At 43.3% G+C, this 22423-nt stretch overlaps 1 protein-coding gene across 2 annotated transcripts in view; it reads right to left on the bottom strand.

Moving 5' to 3' along the window:
- The window catches only part of LOC121540713 (glycine receptor subunit alpha-4), a 95097-nt gene extending 74659 nt beyond the window's left edge, over window positions 1–20438 (bottom strand). For both annotated transcript variants that reach the window (XM_041849760.2, XM_041849768.2), the window contains exon 1: window positions 20100–20438. In XM_041849760.2, coding sequence (XP_041705694.1) covers window positions 20100–20167 — 68 coding nt within the window. In that variant the 5' untranslated portion in view covers window positions 20168–20438. The remainder of the gene's footprint in view (window positions 1–20099) is intronic.
- Window positions 20439–22423: the final 1985 nt, after the last annotated feature.

Below are 22423 nucleotides of genomic sequence, written 5' to 3'. Positions count from 1 at the left end.
AGATGGGCTATATCGCCTACGTATAGGTCAAATGTGATAGTCTGCCTATAACCAGCCTGAGTAGGCCTATAAAACTCCATTCCTATTCAAAGTTAAAATAAATTAATTTAATTGTAAATTAGCTACCATCAGGCTGGTTAGTCTGAATTTGGAAAAATCAAACCGCACTCGGCCCCGCCCCACCTATTCAGCCAGTCAGGAACCGCTACTGCGTTACAGCCGTAGCATACTGCATACCTTTTACTAAGTATGCAACAATGAGTACATAGTAGTACGCTAGTATGGGTATTCGGACACGGCCAGTATGGAACGGTATGTGGTAATACGAGACGGTTGTAATGACTCCTATGTTAGTACAAGGAGAGGCTGTGACTATTTGTTGATATTGGGTTGTAATGATAGAAGTTTGTGTCACTTGGCAGGGTTTAGGAAACACTGCGAGCGGAACACCAGTCATCTTACATATGCACTTTATATAGTCTGCGTCTCTCTCCAACTCCGATCCAGACCAGCGGACGATTGTGCATACTGATGACTTCTAGCCGACTTCTGTCTAAGGCTGCATCTGAAATGGCACCCTTTTCCCTTCACAGTGCACTAGTTTTGACCAGAACCTATAGTAGTGCACAACAGGGAATAGGGTTCCATTTGGGATGCACCCTTAATCATTAGGGGGACTTGTCAGGAGGGAGAGATTAAAAGTCGACACGGGGCTCCCATCATCCGCATCAGTTACACTCCATGATGGGTGCTTTATTCAGTCGCTCTGGGTTTGGTGGATGGCAGTGGAGAAATGTAACTTTGTCAACTTTGCCACACAAGCCCGGGGACGTAGCGGGTAAGGGTTACTACTGGGTAAAAATTAAGTGTCAATCCTCTCTCAGGAAAAAAGTTGTGTGAAAACAAACACTAATTTATGTTACTGTGCATGTGAGGTGATGTGCTTGACAAGGACATATGACAGAATTGGCCCCTTTCCCTGTGTTGCAAATTGAAAACGGAATACTCATTTTCACTTCACCGAGTCAGTCTGGGCCTGCTTCAACAGAGGGCCACTTAGAATTGGCTAAATTACAGCAGGTCAGATCAGTCTTCACAGTGATTGCAAAACACCCCTCATTCCAGACACAGACTGTGGCCTTGTCTGAATACCCATACTAGTGTACTGCATACTTAAACTGCATACTATTTACTCATCGTTGCATACTATTTAGCACGCACCGTTTAGTAAAAAGTATGCAGTATGCCACGGTTGCAACGCAGTAGCGGCTCTTGTTTCACCGAGTCGTGGCTGAACGACGACATGGATAACATACAGCTAGCGGGCTATACGCTACATCGGCAGGATAGAACGGCTGACTACGGTAAGACAAGGGGTGGCGGTCTGTGTATATTTGTAAACAACAGCTGGTGCACAAAATCAAATACTAAGGAAGTCTCGAGGTTTTGCTCGCCTGAGGTAGAGTATCTTATGATAAGCTGTAGACCACACTATTTACCAAGAGAGTTTTCATCTATATTTTTCATAGCTGTCTATTTACCACCACAAACCAATGCTGGCATTAAGATTGCTCTGAATGAGCTGTATAAGGCCATAAATCAACAGGAAAACGCTCATCCAGATGCAGCGCTCCTAGTGGCCGGGGTCTTTAATGCAGGGAAACTTAAATCCGTTCTACCTAATTTCTACCAGCATGTTAAATGTGCAACCAGAGGAAAAAAAACTCTAGACCACCTTTCCTCCACACACAGAGACGCATACAAAGCTCTCCCTCGCCTCCATTTGGCAAATCTGACCATAACTCTATCCTCCTGATTCCTGCTTATAAGCAAAAACTAAAGCAGGAAGCACCAGTGACTCGGTTAATAAAAAAGTGGTCAGATGACACAGATGCTAAGCTACAGGACTGTTTTGCTAGCACAGACTGGAACATGTTCCAGGATTCTTCCGATAGCATTGAGGAGTACACCACATCAGTCACTGGCTTCATCAATAAGTGCATCGATGATGTCGTCCCCACAGTGACCGTACGTACATACCCCAACCAGAAGCCATGGATTACAGGAAACATCCGCACTGAACTAAAGGGTAGAGCTGCCGCTTTCAAGGAGCGGGACTCTAACCCGGACGCTTATAAGAAATCCCGCTATGCCCTCCGACGAACCATCAAACAGGCAAAGAGTCAATACAGGACTAAGATTGAATCGTACTACACTGGCTCTGACGCTCGTCGGATGTGGCAGGGCTTGAAAACTATTACAGACTACAAAGGGAAGCACAGCCGCGAGCTGCCCAGTGACAAGACTTCCAGACGAGCTAAACCACTTCTATGCTCGCTTCGAGGCAAGCAACACTGAAGCATGCATGAGAGCACCAGCTGTTCCGGATTACTATGTGATCACGCTCTCCGTAGCCGATGTGAGTAAGACTTTTAAGCAGGTCAACATTCACAAGGCTGCAGGGCCAGACAGATTACCAGGACGTGTACTCCGAGCATGTGCTGACCAACTGGCAAGTGTCTTCACTGACATTTTCAACATGTCCCTGACTGAGTCTGTAATACCAACATGTTTCAAGCAGACCACCATAGTCCCCGTGCCCAATGACTCTAAGATAACCTGCCTAAATGACTACCGACCCGTAGCACTGACGTCTGTAGCCATGAAGTGCTTTGAAAGGCTGGTCATGGCTCACATCAACAGCATTATCCCAGAAACCCTACACCCACTCCAATTTGCATACCGCCCCAACAGGTCCACAGATGATGCAATCTCTATTGCACTCCACACTGCCCTTTCCCACCTGGACAAGAGGAACACCTACGTGAGAATGCTATTCATTGACTACAGCTCTGCATTCAACACCATAGTGCCCTCAAAGCTCATCACTAAGCTAAGGATCCTGGGACTAAACACCTCCCTCTGCAACTGGATCCTGGACTTCCTGACAGGCCGGCCCCAAGTGGTAAGGGTAGGTAACAACACATCTGCCACACTGATCCTCAACACGGGGGCCCCTCAGGGGTGCGTGCTCAGTCCCCTCCTGTACTCCCTGTTCACCCATGACTGCATGGCCAGGCACGACTCCAACACCATCATTAAGTTTGCCGATGACACAACAGTGGTAGGCCTGATCACAGACAACGATGAGACAGCCTATAGGGAGGAGGTCAGAGACCTGGCCGTGTGGTGCCAGGACAACATCCTCTCCCTCAACGTGACCAAGACAAAGGAGATGATTGAAAAAAAAGAGGACTGAGCACGCCCCCATTCTCATCGACGGGGCTGTAGTGGAACAGGTTGAGAGCTTCAAGTTCCTTGGTGTCCACATCACCAACGAACTATCATGGTCCAAACACACCAAGACAGTCATGAAGAGGGCACGACAAAGCCTATTCCCCCTCAGGAGACTGAAAAGATTTGGCATGGGTCCTCAGATCTTCAAAATATTCTACAGCTGCACCATCGAGAGCATCCTGACTGGTTGCATCACCGCCTGGTATGGCAACTGCTTGGCCTCCGACCGCAAGGCACTACAGAGGGTAGTGCGTACGGCCCAGTACATCACTGGGGCCAAGCTTCCTGCCATCCAGGACCTCTATACCAGGCAGTGTCAGAGGAAAGCCCTCAAAATTGTCAAAGACTCCAGCCACCCTAGTCATAGACTGTTCTCTCTGCTACCGCACGGCAAGCGGTACCGGAGTGCCAAGTCTAGGTCCAAAAGACTTCTCAACAGCTTCTACCCCCAAGCCATAAGACTCCTGAACAGCTAATCATGGCTACCCGGACTATTTGCACTGCCCCCCCACCCCATGCTACTCTGTTAATTATTTATGCATAGTCACTTTAACTCTGCCCACATGTACATATTACTTCAACTACCTCAACTAGCCGGTGCCCCCGCACATTGACTCTGCACCGGTACCCCCCTGTATATATAGCCTCCCTACTGTTATTTTATTTTACTTTACTTCTGCTCTTTTTTTCTCAACACTTTTTTTGTTGTTGTTTTATTTTTACTTTTTTGTTAAAAATAAATGCACTGTTGGTTAAGCGCTGTAAGTAAGCATTTCACTGTAATGTCTGCACCTGTTGTATTCGGCGCATGTGGCCAATAAAATTTGATTTGATTTGACTGGCTGAGTAGGTGGGGCGGGGCCGAGTGCAGATGGATTTTTCCAAATTCAACAGACATGCATCACATTAACCATCCTGATAATAGCTCATTTCCAATTTGATTAATTTCTTTAAAATCTGAATAGAATATGAATGGAGTTCTATGCCTATAACCAGCCTGAGTAGGCCGACTATCACATTCAACCTATACCATAGTAGCCCATCTATCCTATTTAAAAATGACTGAAGACAGAAACAGATCATTTGGTTCCATTTCAACATATTTACTAGTGAAACCAAAGTGCTGTAACATACCCTACCGGTCAAAAGTTTTAGAACACCTACTCATTCAAGGGTTTTCTTTATTTTTACTATTTTCTACATTGTAGAATAATAGTGAAGACATCAAAACTATGAAATAACACATATGGAATCATGTAGTAACCAAAAAAGTGTTAAACAAATCATATTTTATATTTGAGATTCTTCAAATGGCCACCCTTTGCCTTGATGACAGCTTTGCACACTCTTGGCATTCTCTCAACCAGCGTCATGAGGTAGTCACCTGCAATGCATTTCATTTAACAAGTGTGCCTTCTTAATGCATTTGAGCCAATCAGTTGTGTTGTGACAAGGTTGGGGGGGTATACAGAAGATAGCCCTATTTGGTAAAATACCAAGTCCATATTATGGCAAGAACAGCTCGAATAAGCAAAGAGAAATGACAGTCCATCATTACTTTAAGACATGAAGGACAGTCAATATGGAACATTTCAAGTGCAGTCGCAAAAACCATCAAACGCTATGATGAAACTGGCTCTCATGAGGACCGCCACAGGAATGGAAGACCCAGATTTACCTCTGCTGCAGAGGATAAGTTCATCAGAGTTACCAGCCTCAGAAATTGCAGCCCAAATAAATGCTTCACAGAGTTCAAGTAACAGACACATCTCAACATCAACTGTTCAGAGGAGACTGTGTGCATCAGGCCTTCATGGTCGAATTGCTGCAAAGAAACCACTACTAAAAGGACACCAATGAGAAGAAGAGACTTGCTTGGGCCAAGAAACATGAGCAATGGACATTACACCAGTGGAAATGTGTCTTTGGTCTGGAGTCAAAATTTGAGATTTTTGGTTCCAACCGCCGTGTCTTTGTGAGACGCGGTATGGGTGAACGGATGATCTCCACATGTGTATTTCCCACCGTTAAGCATGGAGGAGGTAGTGTTATGGTGTGGGGGTGCTTTGCTGGTGACACTGTCTGTGATTTATTTAGAATTAAAGGGACACTTAACCAGCATGGCTACCACAGCATTCTGCAGCGATACGCCAACCCATCTGGTTTGGGCTTAGTGGGACTATCATTTGTTTTTCAACAGCACAATGACCCAACACCCCTCCAGGCTGTGTAAGGGCTATTTTACCAAGAAGGAGAGTGATGGAGTGCTGCATCAGATGACCTGGCCTCCACAATCCCCCAACCTCAACCAAACAGATGGTTTGGGATGAGTCGGACCGCAGAGTGAAGGAAAAGCAGCCAACAAGTGTTCAGTATATGTGGGAATTCCTTCAAGACTGTTGGAAAAGCATTCCAGGTGAAGCTGGTTGAGAGAATGCCAAGAGTGTGCAAAGCTGTCATCAAGGCAAAGGGTGGCCATTTGAAGAATCTCAAATATAAAATATATTTTGATTTGTTTAACACTTTTTTGGTTACTACATGATTCCATGTGTTATTTCATAGTTTTGATGTCATCACTATTATTCTACATTCTATGTAGAAAATAGTAAAAATAAAGAAAAACCCTTGAATGAGTAGGTGTTCTAAAACTTTTGACCGGTAGTGTATATAAATTAAATCAAATAGCCCTAGTACATACACCAAAACCTTTCAAAATCAAATGGCTATTGCACAGACAAAAGTGGACAGTCGGGTGCATCACAAATTCAAAACCGCTGGACAGTAACATAATAAACTAAAGCACTGATCATTGGGAACGAGATCAGAATGACTGCTAAGGCTTGATCCATATATTAAATAATTCAATAGGTAGCCTACAAAACTAAAACAAATCAGATCAAAAGGCCTGATTAACCTGGCATCAATAACATCCCTGGTGCAGACATATTCAGAAATCTAAAGATGGTTTAGTATTTAGTTTAAAAGCTCTGACGAAGGCCAAGAGAACAATAAACACTTTTCAGCGAGAAAAAAAACACCTGCTTTCAAAAGATGTAGCCTACGATGCAATACTCGTGATCATTTTATGGAGAACAAAAACTACTTATTATACATTTAAACACTACCGCAGAAGCGTCGGGCATCTTCCTAATTAAATAGCCTAGTTTTGTTGTTGGTTACTTGAAGAGGACTAGGGCCTATCACTCGCAGCCCACTTCTTCCAACGCACAGTGGAAAAGTGTGCATCAAATTCTATTTGATGAGGAGTTGAAATGAGTATAACATCCTCGATTTTCAAAATGTAGCATACCATTAAACATTCTATTTTTGCATACTGAGAATGTGTCATGCGTGATTGTGTCGTTTCCCGCTATTCGTTGATTTCTGTAGCGCATCCCCATATCTAATTGATCAGCTGTTGTCAAAGCCAAAACGAGTATGACATCCAGGCATTTAAACTTTCCTCGATTTTCAAAATGTTGCATACTATTAAACTTTCTTTTTTCCCCCGCATACTCAAAACGGCCTTCTATTTAGGATGCAAGGGTATTCGGACACGGCCAGAGTGATATTCAGTGTGGATCCCAGGCTACTGTACCTCTCAGCCCTACATACTCTATTTTAGCCAATCCCTTATCCTTCAGTTGTGGACAAAAGGAGGTTGTTCTGCACATTCCATCTCATGGTAGAGACATGGTACAGGTCAGGCGAGGTGCTGGGTGAAATGGGCTGAGAACCATCCGTTTCTTCTCTCCTGGCCCAAGGTGTCAGCCTCTGCCACTAACACACTGGAGAGACCATCAGTAAATTGTCACCCCTCCGGGCCATATAGCCATGCTCAAAACTAATGCCCACTGAAGCACTAGACGGCTTTGTGTGTGTCCTAATACCCATTTTTTTGGGTCCCACATTTTGCAATGTCTTCTTTTTTTTAAATCCTATTATTTAAAATCAGGTAAGTCCCATTGAGATAGGAATCTTTTTTTCAAGTGAGCCCTGGCAAAGAGGAAGCTGCAATGCATGCTTGAATGTATGCCTTGGGTTTGTGTGCTCATTTCCTGTTTGCCGAAAGCCACCGAGGCGACGAGACAAATATTGATAGAGGGGGAAAAGTTGGTTTGCTCTGTACAAAATGAGTGTGGCTGGACGGAGGGCTATTGAGCTCATATAAAGCTGCTGGTAAACAGCCTCAGACAACTATGTGCACAGGGGATGAATGGTAAAACGATAAGTCTATCCAAAGGAATATTTGTATTTTTGTCTGACTGAAATCAGAAGTGTATTCTGATGGTGTTGGTATTCCAAAGCTGTTAGCTAGTGCCGGCTTCCTGGCCATGGATGAAATGCGTTATGCATCTGTTTAACAAAAAAATAAAATACAGAATGACGGATGCTGTCCAACATCTCTGTTGTCCGTCACGTATGATGAGCCCCATAGACAAACATTGGCTCAATACGGTTGACAGAGGTGACCTTTCTGTGTGGCTGGGTCCATATTCAAGGCTTTTGGTGGTTTTTTAACAAGAACTATATTAAATTATTTGGCTCCTTTTCAGTAACTCATTTGTATCCATTCTCTTTGAGTATTCCTTGTCTTGTTTGATTGGATCCTCATAGCGCGCTCCTTCAAGGCAGAGATGACAGGCAGAGGAGAACAGTCCCTCTTCACCACCCACCAACTAACTTGGTCCTCATTTTCTCCCGTTAACCCACGTCTGCATCCCATCTGTCCTTCCGCTCTCTCCTCCTCCTCCCCAAAACATCTCCTCATTAATCTACTCTGACTGTGAAAAACTACCATATCGGCTGAGTCAGAGAAATGTAAGATAATAAAAAGAAACTCCAGCACATTGGAGATCTTAAATGCTACTCAGATTCAATTAATCTTATACCAACGTTTTCGGTCTCAATAAACCTTTAGACAAATGTAAGATAAAAATGTGTCCCCACGTACACTTTATTATTAAGAATATATTTATCTCTTCATTTGTATGAACCACTGTACCCCAACATTCTGAGCAACAGGACTGTGATTCATTCAAAATCAAGGCTCTCTCCTTTGTTGACTAGCCCCGAGTCTTGCTCCCTTGATGCCTTCATACCAGAGAAAACAGCAGTAATAACAAGTTCAGGTCACTTCTGGACTTTTGTATTCTCTTTCAAAGTCTGTTGTATCAATTAGTAGTTAAAAGCCTGTCCCGAATCCAAAGCTTCTCCAAAGGCAAGGTTTTTGTTTTTCGGGAAAACAGTTTTTCCTTTGACGTGTCAATTTGAAAAGGAACAGTTCCTTCAGACAACAGTTCCTTGACACAAGCTGTCATATTCCCTACTATCATTGTGGATGTCACTGATATGTAGAATAAATAAGAGGCCATTTACAGTGGCTTGCGAAAGTATTCACCCCCCTTGGCATTTTTCCTATTTTGTTGCCTTAAAACCTGGAATTAAAATTGATTTTTTTGGGGGTTTGTATAATTTCATTTACACAACATGCCTACCATTTTGAAGATGCAAAATAAATAAAAATGTTAAACAAACACGAAAGACAAAAAAAACAGAACTTGAGCGTGCATAACTATTCACCACCCCAAAGTCAATACTTTGTAGAGCCACCTTTTGCAGCAATTACAGCGGCAAGTCTCTTGGGGTATGGCTCTATAAGCTTGGCACATCTAGCCACTGGGATTTCTGCCCATTCTTCAAAGCAAAACTGCTCCAGCTCCTTCAAGTTGGATGGGTTCCGCTGGTGTACAGCAATCTTTAAGTCATACCACAGATTCTCAATTGGATTGAGGTCTGGGCTTTGACTAGGCCATTCCAAGACATTTAATGTTTCCCCTTAAACCACTCGAGTGTTTCTTTAGCAGTATGCTTAGGGTCATTGTCCTGCTGGAAGGTGAACCTCCGTCCCAGTCTCGCATCTCTGGAAGACTGAAACAGGTTTCCCTCAAGAATTTCCCTGTATTTAGCGCCATCCATCATTCCTTCAATTCTGACCAGTTTCCCAGTCCCTGCCAATTAAAAACATCCCTACAGCATGATGCTGCCACCACCATGCTTCGCTGTGGGGATGGTGTTCTCGGGGTGATGAGAGGTGTTGGGTTTGCGCCAGACATAGCTTTGTCCTTGATGGCCAAAAAGCTCAGTTTTAGTCTCATCTGACCAGAGTACCTTCTTCCATATGTTTGGGGAGTCTCCCATATGCCTTTTGGCGAATACCAAACGTGTTTGCTTATTTTTTTCTTTAAACAATGGCTTTTTTCTGGCCACTCTTCCGTAAAGCCCAGCTCTGTGGAGTGTACGGCTTAAAGTGGTCCTATGGACAGATACTCCAATCTCCGCTGTGGAGCTTTGTAGCTCCTTCAGGGTTATCGTTGATCTCTGTTGATTTTCTGATTAATGCCCTCCTTGCCTGGTCCTTGAGTTTTGGTGAGTGGCCCTCTCTTGGCAGGTTTGTTGTGGTACCATATTCTTTCAATTTTTTAATAATGGATTTAAATGGTGCTCCGTGGGATGTTCAAAGTTTCTGATCTGTACTTACATTTTAGTCATTTAGCAGACGCTCTTATCCAGAGCGACTTACAGTTAGTGAGTGCATTTTTTTTCATACTGGTCCCCCGTGGGAATCAAACTCACAACCCTGGCGTTGCAAGCGCCATGCTCTACCAACTGAGCTACACAACTTCTCCACAACTTTGTCCCTGACCTGTTTGGAGAGTTCCTTGGTCTTCATGGTGCTGCTTGCTTGGTGGTGCCCCTTGCTTAGTGGTGGTGCCCTTTGCTTAGTTGGTGTGCAGACTCTGGTGCCTTTCAGAACAGGTGTATATACAGTGGGGGAAAAAAGTATTTAGTCAGCCACCAATTGTGCAAGTTCTCCCACTTAAAAAGATGAGAGAGGCCTGTAGCTCAGCTGGTAGAGCACGGCGCTTGTAATGCCAAGGTAGTGGGTTCGATCCCCGGGACCACCCATACACAAAATATGTATGCACGCATGACTGTAAGTCGCTTTGGATAAAAGCGTCTGCTAAATAGCATATTATTATTATTATTATTATTATTATTATTATTATTATTATTATTATTATAGGTACACGTCAACTATGACAGACAAATTGAGGAAAAAAAATCCAGAAAATCACATTGTAGGATTTTTTAATGAATTTATTTGCAAATTATGGTGGAAAATAAGTATTTGGTCAATAACAAAAGTTTCTCAATACTTTGTTATATACACTTTGTTGGCAATGACACAGGTCAAACGTTTTCTGTAAGTCTTCACAAGGTTTTCACACACCGTTGCTGGTAGTTTGGCCCATTCCTCCATGCAGATCTCCTCTAGAGCAGTGATGTTTTGGGGCTGTCGCTGGGCAACACAGACTTTCAACTCCCTCCAAAGATTTTCTATGGGGTTGAGATCTGGAGACTGGCTAGGCCACTCCAGGACCTTGAAATGCTTCTTACGAAGCCACTCCTTCGTTGCCCGGGCGGTGTGTTTGGGATCATTGTCATGCTGAAAGACCCAGCCACGTTTCATCTTCAATGCCCTTGCTGATGGAAGGAGGTTTTCACTCAAAATCTCACGATACATGGCCCCATTCATTCTTTCCTTTACACGGATCAGTCGTCCTGGTCCCTTTGCAGAAAAACTGCCCCAAAGCATGATGTTTCCACCCCCATGCTTCACAGTAGGTATGGTGTTCTTTGGATGCAACTCAGCATTCTTTGTCCTCCAAACACGACGAGTTGAGTTTTTACCAAAAAGTTATTTTGGTTTCATCTGACCATATGACATTCTCCCAATCCTCTTCTGGATCATCCAAATGCACTCTAGCAAACTTCAGACGGGCCTGGACATGTACTGGCTTAAGCAGGGGGACACGTCTGGCACTGCAGGATTTGAGTCCCTGGCGGCGTAGTGTGTTACTGATGGTAGGCCTTGTTACTTTGGTCCCAGCTCTCTGCAGGTCATTCACTAGGTCCCCCCGTGTGGTTCTGGGATTTTTGCTCACCGTTCTTGTGATCATTTTGACCCCACGGGGTGAGATCTTGCGTGGAGCCCCAGATCGAGGGAGATTATCAGTGGTCTTATATGTCTTCCATTTCCTAATAATTGCTCCCACAGTTGATTTCTTCAAACCAAGCTGCTTACCTATTGCAGATTCAGTCTTCCCAGCCTGGTGCAGGTCTACAATTTTGTTTCTGGTGTCCTTTGACAGCTCTTTGGTCTTGGCCATAGTGGAGTTTGGAGTGTGACTGTTTGAGGTTGTGGACAGGTGTCTTTTATACTGATAAGTTCAAACAGGTGCCATTAATACAGGTAACGAGTGGAGGACAGAGGAGCCTCTTAAAGAAGAATTTACAGGTCTGTGAGAGCCAGAAATCTTGCTTGTTTGTAGGTGACCAAATACTTATTTTCCACCATAATTTGCAAATACATTCATTAAAAATCCTACAATGTGATTTTCTGGATTTTTTTTCCTCAATTTGTCTGTCATAGTTGACGTGTACCTATGATGAAAATTACAGGCCTCTCTCATCTTTTTAAGTGGGAGAACTTGCACAATTGGTGGCTGACTAAATACTTTTTTCCCCCCACTGTATACTGAGATCATGTGGCACTTAAATAAAGTCCACCTGTGTGCAATCTAACTAATTATGTGACTTCTGAAAGTAATTGGTTGCACCAGATTTTATTTTAGGGGCTTCATAGCAAAGAGGCTGAATACATATGCACGCACCACTTTTCTGTTATTTATTTTTTAGAATTTTTTGAAACAAGTTATTTTTTTAATTTCACTTCACCAATTTGGACTATTTTGTGTATGTCCATTACATGAAATCCAAATAAAAATCCATTTAAAATTACAGGTTGTAATGCAACAAAATAGGAAAAATGCCAAAGGGGATGAATACTTTTGCAAGGCACTGTAGCGGATGCTTTTATCCAAAGCTACTTACAGTCATGCGTGCATACATTTTACATACAGCAATATGCCCAGACTATTTGACATGGTTGGTCTTGACTCAATTGGCCCAATTCCAATATGATCAAGCAACCTTCCATCTTAAAACTACCCAATCCTCTTTGGCCCATTAAGGGAAGACAGGAAGGGCCTAGAATAGGAGCAAATGATCTGAACTGGAACAAGGACTCCCCTCATAAACAAGATTGCTGGGCTCTCTCAGATATCCCTCTGTGCGTTGTCTTATGCATTCCACTTAGGGCTGTTACGGTGACCATATTACCGCCAGTCAAAAGTCATGACCACAGTCAAATTCCACGTTACTCTTTCACAGTAACTGGGCTGCTCCAAAACTGCAATCTGATGCTGCTGATGGTCATTAGTAGCCTACCAAACTTGCTAACGGCCAGTCGCTAATGGCCAGCACTCAGCGCTCTATTGTCCCTCTAATCACTCTGACATCAATGCAAAGGAAATCGAAAATCAAATCAAAACACTTCATGAGAGCACTGGTATTGAGTTTGAGCGGAATAGGATCACCTGTTGCACAGCGAGTGCCAGCTCCTCATAGTTGGTTGATGCATGGAATGAAATAAGTGTTCCTATATGCCCCTGTTGCGGAACATTTCTATAGGCTATGCTATTGCGTGAGAAAACAGAGTTTTGATGACCTCTATTAAAAAGAGGATCCCATTAGCTTTCTATAGGCTAGGCCTACTATATTTATTTCTCAACTTTCCTAATATTAAGCACATCGCTTCGCTTTACAACAGGAGCAGCCTACCTGGCTGGCATGAAAATGAACCGCGGGAAAAGCGTCCTTCGTTAGCTATTCAAGCGATTAGGTACATGATAATGGTCCATTCTAAGTCAAAACTAATTTCACACATATTATTTAGTATATGTAAAGGCGACATTAAATTGACAGTCTGATGGGTGAGAATATTATCACTTGTGAATGATGCCCAGGGTGTGCAGTCTAAGAATAGAGAAACAGCACATGTATTTTTTGCCTACTTTTTCAAATCAGTCGCATGCATCATGTATTCTAGCCTTCATATGTTTTGATAAGGTTTGTATCACAACTTAAGTGGCCAAATCACTCCAAAATTACAATAGCCTATAGGCCTAGGACTCCTGGAACACGGGTAGAGAGGCCATAGCCTACAGAGCCTAGTGAAACTTGTTTTTATAAGCCCAGTCATAGAGCAATCGCATGTGAAAACAGTTTTGACTGGCCACTATTTAAAAAAAGAGGATCCCAGATTTCTCGTGCTGCTATATTTATTGCTCAAATCTTTAAATGAAGCACATTAATTAGCTTCATAAACGGTGTAGCCTACCTGGCATATTAAAAATGTAACCGCACATAATCTCCATTTTCTATTCGAGTGCAGGGTATGGATGACATGTTTTTTTTTTTGTGGGCCATTCCAAATAAAATAAATCATTCCACACATATATTAGTAGGCCATATGTAAACATCAGATTAAATTGAGAATAGTCTGATGGGTAAGAATATGATCAAGTGCTTGTCAAATTGTGAATGAGAGATTGATGAAGTGTGTGCAGCCTGTGCAAGAAACAGAGTAGAGGGCTTGCCTTTCATGCAACTCGTTTTGGGAAAATATCCTTTCTATTTTATTCAGCTATGATCAATTACTATAAAATAATGCCACGGGAATTATAAATAAATCTTGGCTGCTAAATGAACTAGTGTAGCCCACAGCCATATGGCATAGCCAGATCAGGATGACTCAAAATATGCTATTCTGTACCTCTGAAATAGGCTACATTTTCTTCTTATCATAATGTTTCTTTAGACCTGCCTAAAATAAATAATTCATTTATTTTGATGGTGTAGGCTATAGGCTTGGGTACTTGTTGTCTGAGTGAGGGAAATGCTGTAAATCGAGAGGAGTCGATGTGTTCTGAAAGATGAAACGTTGAGGATTATAATAAAATACCCCTTTGATGTCTTACAAGCTAGGCTTGGGCGGTGTACCATATACCGTGGTATTTGGAAATAGCCACGGGATGGTTTTTCAATACCGTCATTAGAAACAATTTCTTTGATGTAAAAAAAAGTATATATATATATATATATATATATATATATATATATATACTGTGATGTCACGAGAGGCTGTGTCCTGGAGGGACGTTACATCCCTGAGGTGGCTGCAAACCCAGACAGCTATGGCTCCATCTGCTGGTATGGTCGGGAACTCCACCCCTCTATGGCCAATCTTCCCACGCAGCTGAAACAAATGAGGAGCTGATGAGCTGAAGGTTTGGGAAGTGAAGAAACACAGTCTCCAAGCTGGGCTCTCTGGAGGACAAGAGTGCTGCACGTCCACTTCCATGAGGAATATAAGGATTTGGAGATACTTACCTTTGGGAAATACTCACCTTTGGATATATGCACCTGTGGAAATACGTGTGGGACATTTGGAAGGACGTTTTGCTGGGTTGGCCACTAGCTGCAACGTGGAATACAGTAAGACTGGGGAAAAGTTATTTGAGCGAGGGAGAGTTATGATTTTGGATGTGGAAGAGACATCCCTGAACTGTTAACCCTTAAAGAGCCACCAGAGAACGGAATTGTGTTATACTTTCGTTAGTTTCCCAAGACCTTTAATAAAATCCTTGTTTTGGTTGAACCTGGTCTCCTTGCACTACTTGAGCAATCCCGCTGAAAGCTGTGTAGCCTCTCGTGACATCACAATACACACACACACACAGTGGGGAGAACAAGTATTTGATACACTGCCAATTTTGCAGGTTTTCCTACTTACAAAGCATGTAGAGGTCTGTAATTTTTACAAAAATCCAGAAAATCACATTGTATGATTTTTAAGTAATTAATTTGCATTTTATTGCATGACATAAGTATTTGATCACCTACCAACCAGTAAGAATTCCGGCTCTCACAGACCTGTTCGTTTTTCTTTTAGAAGCCCTCCTGTTCTCCACTCATTACCTGTATTAACTGCACCTGTTTGAACTTGTTACCTGTATAAAAGACACCTGCCCACACACTCAATCAAACAGACTCCAACCTCTCCACAATGGCCAAGACCAGAGAGCTGTGTAAGGACATCAGGGATAACATTGTAGACCTGCACAAGGCTGGGATGGGCTACAGGACAATAGGCAAGCAGCTTGGTGAGAAGGCAACAACTGTTGGCGCAATTATTAGAAAATGGAAGAAGTTCAAGATGACAGTCAATCACCCTCGGTCTGGGGCTCCATGCAAGATCTCACCTCGTGGGGCATCAATGATCATGAGAAAGATGAGGGATCAGCCCAGAACTACATGGCAGGACCTGGTCAATGACCTGAAGAGAGCTGGGACCACAGTCTCAAAGAAAACCATTAGTAACACACTACGCCGTCATGGATTAAAATCCTGCAGCACACGCAAGGTCCCCCTGCTCAAGCCAGCGCATGTCCAGGCCCATCTGAAGTTTGCTAATGACCATCTGGATGATCCAGAGGAGGAATGGGAGAAGGTCATGTGGTCTGATGAGACAAAAATATAGCTTTTTGGTCTAAACTCCACTCGCCGTGTTTGGAGGAAGAAGAAGGATGAGTACAACCCCAAGAACACCATCCCAACCATGAAGCATGGAGGTGGAAACATCATTCTTTGGGGATGCTTTTCTGCAAAGGGGACAGGACGACTGCACCGTATTGAGGGGAGGATGGATGGGGCCATGTATCGCGAGATCTTGGCCAACAACCTCCTTCCCTCAGTAAGAGCATTGAAGATGGGTCGTGGCTGGGTCTTCCAGCATGACAACGACCCGAAACACACAGCCAGGGCAACTAAGGAGTGGCTCCGTAAGAAGCATCTCAAGGTCCTGGAGTGGCCTAGCCAGTCTCCAGACCTGAACCCAATAGAAAATCTTTGGAGGGAGTTGAAAGTCCGTATTGCCCAGCGACAGCCCCCGAAACCTGAAGGATCTGGAGAAGGTCTGTATGGAGGAGTGGGCCAAAATCCCTGCTGCAGTGTGTGCAAACCTGGTCAAGACCTACAGGAAACGTATGATCTCTGTAATTGCAAACAAAGGTTTCTGTACCAAATATTAAGTTCTGCTTTTCTGATGTATCAAATACTTATGTCATGCAATAAAATGCAATTAATTACTTAAAAAATCATACAATGTGATTTTCTGGATTTTTGTTTTAGATTATGTCTCTCACAGTTGAAGTGTACCTATGATAAAAATTACAGACCTCTACATGCTTTGTAAGTAGGAAAACCTGCAAAATCGTCAGTGTATCAAATACTTGTTCTCCCCACTGTATATATATATTCGTAGCTACTTTAAGTAAATACCTGCAGTGAACTTGTGCAATATGTTAGGAGATTTAGATCGCATTCTTAATTTCACCAGTCACATAATTTTTAATTATGAAGCTTACCGGTAGTACTCAGTCACGTGGTGTTTGTTTACAAGCACACAATGACGAGAGACTAGCCTCGTACGAACCATCCTGATCTTGTGAGCTCACATTGTGTATCCAAGTAGCGAAACAGAATGTGAGCTCGAGAGATCAGGATGGTTCATATGAGGCTAACGAGAGACCAGAGCCTTGTGAGTCACTCACTGTTGTACAGCATGCACCAGGTGATCTAGTTACAGTATGGAATTCACAACTAAATATTTGCCAGCTAGATATCTTATAAATATGAAGTTAACTGTCTAAAAGGTGCTAAATGTTATGCAGTTGTGAATTTGGTTTGATAATGTAATAGCTAGTTAGCTAAGTGGTTAGCTTCTTCAAAATCAAGCTTCACTTGCCGGTAACAGCAGAGAATCCCATCCTGGATCAAGAGCCTTGCTGTCTAATATTTGTTTCGCAGCAAACTGTGAGTAACATTTTTCAGTTACTTGTATAACTTTATGAGCTGGGATTTCTGTCCTGAAAATAATTTTGGTCAGAGACTGTATAAAAATGTTCACAATGCACTCGCTTTTAGTTAGCATTCTCTATGGGATTTTACATGTACCTGTTAGCATTGCTAACATTCGGATTACAAAAGAATGCCCCTTGTGTTCAGTCCCGGTATTACCGAATATCCCGGTATGAAGGTATGACAATCTAGATTCCACCCAAGCCTAGTAAGCTATATAAAATTTACTTTTTAAAATGTAGATGCTACAAAAGGTCTGCATCAGTGGCTTGTAGGCTATGCGTGGAAACCGGAGATGCTAAACGTGTTTATGTTAATTATCGGTAAATGAGACTGGAAGTTATTTGCATGAAAATCACCGGCTGACAAAATGTCATGACCGCCACAGCCCTACTTCCACACACTCGACCAAGCTCAACCCAATCCCTTGCTTATTTACATAATTATGACCACTGACCCATTTTCAGAAGAAAACGCTAGAATCTCGAAGTTGACTATCCAGTGTTGAGTCACTGACCATCCAGTTTATCATCTCTTTGCGCCCGTTTAGCATGTTAAGTACACATTTTATAAATTAATGTCCTTGTTCGTGTTCCCTGTCGTCCCTCACTGGGACATGTGATGATATGGGTCAGTTCAGAGCGGAAGACAGACAGGGATATTGTAGCATCTGAGTGGGCCAGAGCAGACTCCCGTTTAGCGTGCCTGCTTTATCCACATGTTGGGTTGGCAGTGTAGTGAACACACAGACGTAAATTACACACACACACAACTGAATCTCCACTACAATGACTGATTACAAAGCGTGTAATTTACTGAGCCCGGCTCGATGTCCTGACGTGTCAGTCCCTAAGAAACCAACCATGTTACCCAGCCACAGAAGCCACAGGTCCCTCCTTCCCCATCGCCACAGGGGACGGAGTCATTCCCTCTCTTATTTCTTGCTATATTTTGCCCTCTCCCAGCCCCCACACCAGCTGTCCCCTCCTTCTAGTCTACCTCTCTATCCTACTCTACACCCCATTCTCTTTCTCTGTCTCTCTTTTCCTCCCATCTCCCTCTTCTCCACACCCTCTGTCTTCGCTCTGTCTACCCCCCCCTCTAGGCCTGCTCTCTCCCTCTCCCCCAGTCTGTCCTCTCTAATTATTTTATCCTCTCTGTCTCCATGTCTCTCCTTCCCGTCCCTCCATCTACACTTCTTTCTCCCCTCCTTCCCCCCACCCTTCTCCTATCCCTACCCTCTGCCACCCTCTGTCTCCCCTCTCTCCCTGCCTGGTTGGAGGGCTGATGGGCTGATTTCTCTGAGGAGGTGCTGTCAGTTCCCCTGCTCCCCAAAGCTAAAGGGCTGCTCTCTCCAGCCCCAAGGTTCACAGAGTGTCAAGCCTGGCGGTGGGATTATGCAGATCTTAATTCCCTCCCCTGCTCACACCTGGGTTTGACAGGGCATGAAATAGGGAAAGCGTTCACTGCAAAAGTTTCTGCTACGCAGGGAGAGAGATACAGCAAACGGGGAAGAGGGAGAGACAGAGAGAGGGGGGAGGGAGAGGAGAGAGAGAGGGGGGGGAGAGGAGCGATATATAGAGAGAGACAGGGGGAGGGAGAGGAGAGATATATAGAGAGAGGGGATGGAGAGATATATAGAGAGAGGGGAGGGAGAGATATAGAGAGAGAGGGGATGGAGAGATATATAGAGAGAGGGGAGGGAGAGATATAGAGAGAGAGGGGAGGGAGAGATATAGAGAGAGAGGGGATGGAGAGATATATAGAGAGAGGGGAGGGAGAGATATATAGAGAGAGGGGAGGGAGAGATATATAGAGAGAGGGGAGGGAGAGATATATAGAGAGAGGGGAGGGAGAGATATAGAGAGAGAGGGGAGGGAGAGATGGAGATAGAGAGAGAGGGGGGAGGGAGATAGCAAGCAAAAAATTAAATGAGAAATATACAGAAAGCAGGGAAGAGATAGCGCGACCGAGAGAGAAAGAGAGTGAGCGTCTCTCCCGTGTCTGTCAACCCAGACACCTTGTCTAAACAGAAATGAGACAGCAGCATGCCACTGTTTTCCTATGATAATTAAATCAAGCGTTGCACACATGCGAGGCACACTCATTTCATCACTCCATTTCTGAAACTCGTCAGGACAGATTTTTCAAAAGAAGGCATTTGTTATTAAAAAAACTTTTAAAATGGTTTAGTAGGTTCAGGTTATGATGAGGTTACCAGGTTATGGTGACTGTTACACAATGGTTACAATATACATGTATCCACACAGTATCTACTAATATAAATTCAACTGGATGCTCTACAGGTAGTTTAGGTCATTACAGGTTCTCTAATCTGCTCTATCTTCTCTGTTTAGGTGTTGGTGAGATATACGTATTTTGCATCACATTGTGTTAATACAAGGGTAACATGCCAGGTAGAATCAAACGAATATGTTACTTGCACATAAGGAGACAGTGCTGTGAATAATCCATTGTTTGCATGTCTCTTTTGTTGCTAGTTATTGTTGCAGTAATTGTTACCCTCATGGTTTACATGGCCGTTATAATTAGATTGTTTGTTGTCAACCTCTTCCCTCTATATTTTTGACTCCGCGGTCAAGATCACTTTTAATGCATTTTTAAACAAAGGCTCTAGGGCTCAAATATTATATATTAGAATGTGTTTGGCAAGGTCCAAATAGACAAAAGTCAGGTAGCAATCAATGCCTGGTTAGTCTCAAGATCAATTGATCCAAATTTGATATTCCTCTGCATCCTCACAGCAAAATTGAACCACAATAATCAGATAGATATTGATATAATCTCGGTAAGGGATTATATGAAATGTAGAAAAAAACAAAGAAAACAACAGCTTCAAATCCACTCTGTTGCCCAGTGAAAGATAACCCACAAGCAATGCAATGCTGTCTTACCTGATAAAGCCTCCTTGAAAAAAGCAAAAAGACAAGACATATAGAATCCTTATGACCTGTGGGAGCATTCTCTGGCTCAGTCTCTCAATACCTCCCGTTGGAATAATTTGCAGAAAATAATCTGAGCGGCTATCAAATCCACTGAGCGGTTTATGAGACTAGGCAAAAGAAAGGCATCGTCTCTGTGAGTCTGCAAGTCTGATCCAAGAGTTTGGCTTTGGGGAAAGAAACTTCTTCCCCCCTCCCACTAAATCCAGAGGACGATAGAAACACGAATCCACTTGGTCTCTTCTTTTACACTTGTGTGTTTGTGTTTGTCAGTGTGTGTGTTTTAGCGGGAGTGTGCTTTTCTCCTTATTTTTCGCTCTTTTTTTAAAATGGTAAACTGCTTACTCCAGGAATAATACGGGGGAGGATTTAAAGGGACGGTAGCCTCTTTTTTGATGGTGGTCAGATTGATAGACCGCTATAGAGCTCGCCAGTTTGTAGTCCTAAAACCCGGGAAAAAAATGACCTCTGGTTAGTTCAGCTATCCCTATAGGAAAAAATGTATGGGAAAGAATAGGGTTCTGGACTAAACACTGCAGATAAAGTCTGAGGTTAACACAGGTTTAGGACATCTTATATGTTTTGTGCTACGAGATAATAGCAGTTAGTTAACATGAACTTAATGAATGATGAAGCCTTCATGTGATATGTGTTTTTTATTATTACATTCTTCAAAATTCACAAAAAGTGACGTTAGCTGATGAAGATGATCTCATAGAACAAAACGTATAAGATCTCCTAAGCCTGTGTTTACCACAGACCTTATTTTGGGCGTTTATCCAAAAACGCCATTCATTTTCCTCATAGGCTTTGTCCAACAAACCATGGCGGAGTTAGTGCCTACAAAAAGACGCCATTACTATTTCTCTCTATTGCAATTAGCTCTATGTGTGGGGGATCAAATCACATCTTATTTGTCACATGCTTCGTAAACAACAGTTGTAGACTTACTTATGGTTCCTTCCCAACAATGCAGAGAGAAAAATAATAGAACGATAACACAAGGAATAAATACACAATGAGTAACGATAACTTAGCTATATACACAGGGTACAAGTACAGAGTCGATGTGCAGGGGCGGTACAAACATTCCAGTTTCCAGCCGGTGATGGGTTTTCCTCTTCGTTTCAACGCCGGGAGAAGATTTTCTGGGGACGGTCGAGTGGAAAAAGGAGACTGGTGGCAAGTACAAACAGAGTAAACAGTACGCCAGGTTGAGTGATGGAGGTTGAAATGGAAGTAAGTGAGGGCGAGTTAAGTGAAGTGGAACGTGTGCTGAAGAGCTTGGAGCCTGAGCCTATCATCGATGGACATGATAAAGAAGAATCTGGTCCAGTAGGAGTGACATTTTGGGAGAAAGTGGATCCTTGCCATTTAGCAGATCCATTTGTGTTTTCAGAGTGGGTGGGAAAGGAGTTAGGTGCAGTTGAGTCAGTGAAGGAAACCTATAGTGGGCTTGCCATATTTGTGTGTGTTTCTTTCACCCAGAGGGAGCGGGCGCTCCGTGTCACACAACTCAGGGAAAGATCGGTAGTAACAGGGTGCCATTGAAAGGAGTGATTACTGGGCTAGCGGTAAATGTGAAGGTGGACAAGCGTTGGCTGGAGTGATGTAAAGCTCGCCGCCATTGGCTTCTGGAGCAGTGGAAATGTGTTCTCTGGAGTGATGAATCACGCTTCACCGTCTGGCAGTCCGACGGACGAATCTGGGTTTGGCGGATGCCAGGAGAACGCTACCTGCCTGAATGCATAGTACCAACTGTAAAGTTTGGTGGAGGAGGAATAATGGTCTGGGGCTGTTTTTCATAGTTCGGCTAGGCCCCTTAGTTCCATTGAAGGGAACTCTTAATGCTACAGCATACAATTACATTCTAGACAATTCAGTGCTTCCAACTTTGTGGCAACAGTTTGGGGAAGGCCTTTTCCTGTTTCAGCATGACAATGCCCCCGTGCACAAAACTAGGTCCATACAGAAATGGTTTGTCGAGATCGGTGTGGAAGAACTTGACTGGCCTGCACAGAGCCCTTACCTCAACCCCAACCCCATCGAACACCTTTGGGATTGCCTTAAACTTAGATCCTCAAACAAGCTCCAGCTGCTACTAACTGCTAATCAGCCTCAACACCTGTTCTCACTCTCCTTAATCACCACTACCACCCTACTTAAACCTGACCAAACAGTCTTTCCTTCTTTCTTTTGTGTCGCATGCAAGACACTGTGTGTGAAAAGCCTTGATTGATCGAAAGGTCTACTCAAAGTTTACTTAGTTACCTAAG

This window comes from Coregonus clupeaformis, chromosome 3 (assembly GCF_020615455.1).
Source record: "Coregonus clupeaformis isolate EN_2021a chromosome 3, ASM2061545v1, whole genome shotgun sequence".
NCBI classification, from domain to species: Eukaryota; Metazoa; Chordata; class Actinopteri; order Salmoniformes; family Salmonidae; genus Coregonus; species Coregonus clupeaformis.
Note: the sequence above shows the minus strand (reverse complement) of the source record. Positions and strands in the feature narration are given on the sequence as shown.